We start from the raw sequence: 3,449 nt of genomic DNA, 5'->3' as shown, positions 1-3,449 counted from the left end.
AAGTGAAATGAAACACAGAAAAGAGCATAAAAAAAAAAAGAGGAAAAATAAAAGTGCAGATTTTGCTAGGGATTACATAGCAACAGAGCCAGAGGTTGAACTGCAGAACCCTGCCCACCTTCCCCACATGCTTAAGACTACATTCACTGTGGGGAATTAGGGCAAACTGGGGAAGAGGCAGTGACGTTGATAAGAAAGCAAAATGGATTAGGAAGCAGTGACATTATGGTGGGCCAAAAATGGACAATCCAGGAAGAGAAGAAAAAAAGAAAAAAAATTTTGAATAACAGATGAAAACCACTGAGAGCTACCATCAGAAAGGAAGTTGAGGTGATGAAACAGCAAGCGTAAGTAACAGGAGATGCACTGATGAGAGGCATTTTTCAGACATGCTAAATAGCTGATTGTGAAAATGTTTTTCAGCAAATACACAGATGCCTTGTTTGTCTCCAGTAGGTGTACTTATCCTGTGGCATACAATGGCCTGGCTGGCAGGCTGATGTTGAGGGAAGACAAATCTTCTCTTTACTCGTCATCCAGCCTAGCCCCTAATCACCTTTGCAGCTGCCTCAAAAATATTATCACGGAGCATTCATCGCTGACAGCACATGGCAAAACCCAAAAGGCAACTGTGATCGTGCCCTCAGAGTTCTGAGAAGAAGTATGACGTTAAATTCTGTATGAAAGCCATGGAAAGACTTAACACCATAGGGCAGACTCCTCACACACACTGCTGAAGCTGCTGGCACTTAGAGCACACAGTGAGCATAAAGCAGAAAGGTGCTGTGACTGTCCCAGAATTGGACACCTCACACCTAGGTGACAACCAGTGTCTCACCAGTGAAGTCCAGCACAGTCAACATGGCCTTGCTTCTTAGGGTAGAGAGGGACTCAGAATAGGAGAGAGGAATGGACCTCTGGGACAAAAACAAGGGAATGTGGAAGACAGCAAGAATGGGTATGTCCATCCTCCTGAGCCCTATTTGTCCTTTTGTGAAATTACCAAACACTCCAATAAGTTGAAAGACCAGATAAGCTGTTTTTCCCTTCTGGGGCCTGTTTTGCATATGCCTGAAAAAGGTCCAAACACATCCTTATCCTGCAAAATACCAAAAGCATTCTCTGCAGGCTTCAGTTAACACCACCTCTCCACAAAACCCATCTTCTGGATTACCAAACCTCCTCCTTACACAGCTCTATAAAAATCAAAGCTGTCCGACACACTTTATTACCCCAAACCAGCATTTATCAAAGCTTCATTTTTGAAATCTGACCATTGTGAAACTACTGCTAAAGGGGAAAAAACAGGGTCTTGGTCTTGGCAGTTGTACCTATGCATCTGGAGAAAGACCAGGCAGAACTCCTGCTGCTGGCACTAACAAAATTCCACCCTCCAAGGGCACCAGAACACATGGATTCACATGGCAGAGGGATGAATCCACCCCCATGTCCTACCACAGCTCAATATCGGCACAAATCAGAAGAAAAAAGCACACAGAAAAGGTTGCTTTGCTTTTTCACCCCTTGGTACCCAAGCCTTTTGCATTCCACTGCCGAGCCCCAGTCTTGGAAACAGCCATCAACTGTCCACAGCCTTCATCACTTGACAACTAGAGCCAGCTACAGGGATCTGCATCCCTGGAGGGCTGTGCCTCCCAAGGAGGATGAGAGAGGCAGAGAAGGGGCATCATGAGCTGCGGCCACAGATCTGCTCAATGTGGTAGATCTCCTTAGGACAGTTATCAGACAAGATGAGAGGAGCATCCTCTGTTATCACAACATCATCCTCAATGCGCACACCAATGCCACGAAACCTCTCTGGAGCACTCATGTCATCCTCAGGGATATAAATGCCTGAAAGAAAAAAGGGAATTAAACCACACAATGCTCTCCAGAATAACACCTTTCCCTTACTGCACCACCACGACAGCAGGTTGTCTTTTCAGCAACATGAGTTTGATCCCAAAAATCTTCAGTTAGGCAAGTTACTCTCTTTCCCCTCACTCATGGCTCTTGGTGGGCAGGGAAAGGGAAGTGTCCCTCTGTGTCTGCAGACACTATCACTTTAATAAAAACTTCCACAACTACCCCTGGCCTTTCCACACTTCTTGCTTTCAATGCTACGTTCACAATGATGATTTTACCAATGTTCTATATATAGAGGGAGAAGAGCCAAGAATTAAATATCAGCTTCCAGCTGACAGCTCCAAATCCAGTGACAAGCAGAAAGATTCGTCGCAGTAAGCCTAATTTGCAAAGCTAAGTAGCGAGTGCCTGTAACTGGAGACTGCAGTGCTTGAGACTTATACCACCAGTGACTGGTAGTTCAGTTGCAGGAACACAGCACACAGCACAAGTGAATCAACACTGCTTTTGTGCACTGCCATTGACCTATGCTGCAGTCTGAGGTCTATACTACTCTGCTTCCTGAGTTTGCTCTCATAATGTGTTACCTGGGCTCTGTTTGGGAAGGAAATAGGGTTTTCTGAAAGTGTAATGACTTTGGGAGGGGAATAACTTAAGGCTTTCCAATACTGTAATAATTTGCAGTTTCACCAGAAAGCACTGAATGCTTTGGTTTGAGTGACCAACTAATCGAAAAGCAATACTGTTATTTGTCCACCAACTGCATGTCTTTTTACCTGGTTCAATGGTAATCACCATGCCTGGCTGGAACAGGAGCGATCGGGATATATCTGGGGTATCATGAACGTCCATGCCCAAGTAATGGCCCACGTGATGTGGGCAGTACTTTCGAACAGCCTGGCAGAACACAGAACAAAGTGTCACAGAGGCACTTAAACACAGCCCAAACTCTTGTTCCAATACAAAAGATGTGGAACAGAGAGAGAATAGTTATGTGCTTAATTAGCAGTCTTACTGCCATGAACAGGACACCAGAGGCTGCCTTGCATTTACCAGAACTGGATGGCACTCAAAACCCACCAGTACCAGGTTCCTGTTATGTCATAGAATAATTTAGGTCACAGAATCAACCGGGTTGGAAAAGACCTCCAAGATCATGAAGCCCAACCCTACTGCGGTTACTAGACCACGGCACTAAGTGCCACATCCAGTCTCAGCTTGAAAACCTCCAGGGATGGTGAATCCACCACCTCCCTGGGCAGCACATTCCAATGCCTGATTACTCCCTCAGTAAAAAAGTCTTCCTAATATCTAACCTAAATCACCCCTGGCAGAGCTTGAGTCTGTGCCCTCTTGTCCTGCTGCTGGTTGCCTGGGAGAAGAGACCAACCCCCACCTGACTCCAACCTCCTGTCAGGGAGTTGTAGAGGGTGATAAGGTCTCCCTTGAGCCTCCTCTTCTCCAGGAAGAATGTGCTTATGAGCACATTGCAGACTGCCTTTCCCCCTCCCTGAAAAGAACAGCCCAAGCCCATCACCATCTCAGCCTGCCAGGCAAGACATCAGTTTTCAGCTCACTGAGCT

The 3,449-nt window shown here is 46.0% G+C and overlaps 1 protein-coding gene across 1 annotated transcript in view; it reads right to left on the bottom strand.

The window, feature by feature from the left end:
• Window positions 1-1,419: 1,419 nt before the first annotated feature.
• The window catches only part of LOC103810919 (probable Xaa-Pro aminopeptidase 3), a gene marked incomplete at its 5' end in the record, with an annotated part of 6,688 nt that continues 4,658 nt past the window's right edge, over window positions 1,420-3,449 (bottom strand). The window contains 2 exons of the mRNA XM_009083851.1: window positions 1,420-1,854; window positions 2,643-2,763. Of these exons, the coding sequence (XP_009082099.1) occupies window positions 1,688-1,854; window positions 2,643-2,763 (288 nt within the window). The remainder of the gene's footprint in view (window positions 1,855-2,642; window positions 2,764-3,449) is intronic.

Source organism: Acanthisitta chloris, unplaced genomic scaffold (genome assembly GCF_000695815.1).
Source record: "Acanthisitta chloris isolate BGI_N310 unplaced genomic scaffold, ASM69581v1 scaffold4441, whole genome shotgun sequence".
NCBI classification, from domain to species: domain Eukaryota; kingdom Metazoa; phylum Chordata; class Aves; order Passeriformes; family Acanthisittidae; genus Acanthisitta; species Acanthisitta chloris.
This window is presented reverse-complemented; position numbering and strand designations above follow the sequence as displayed.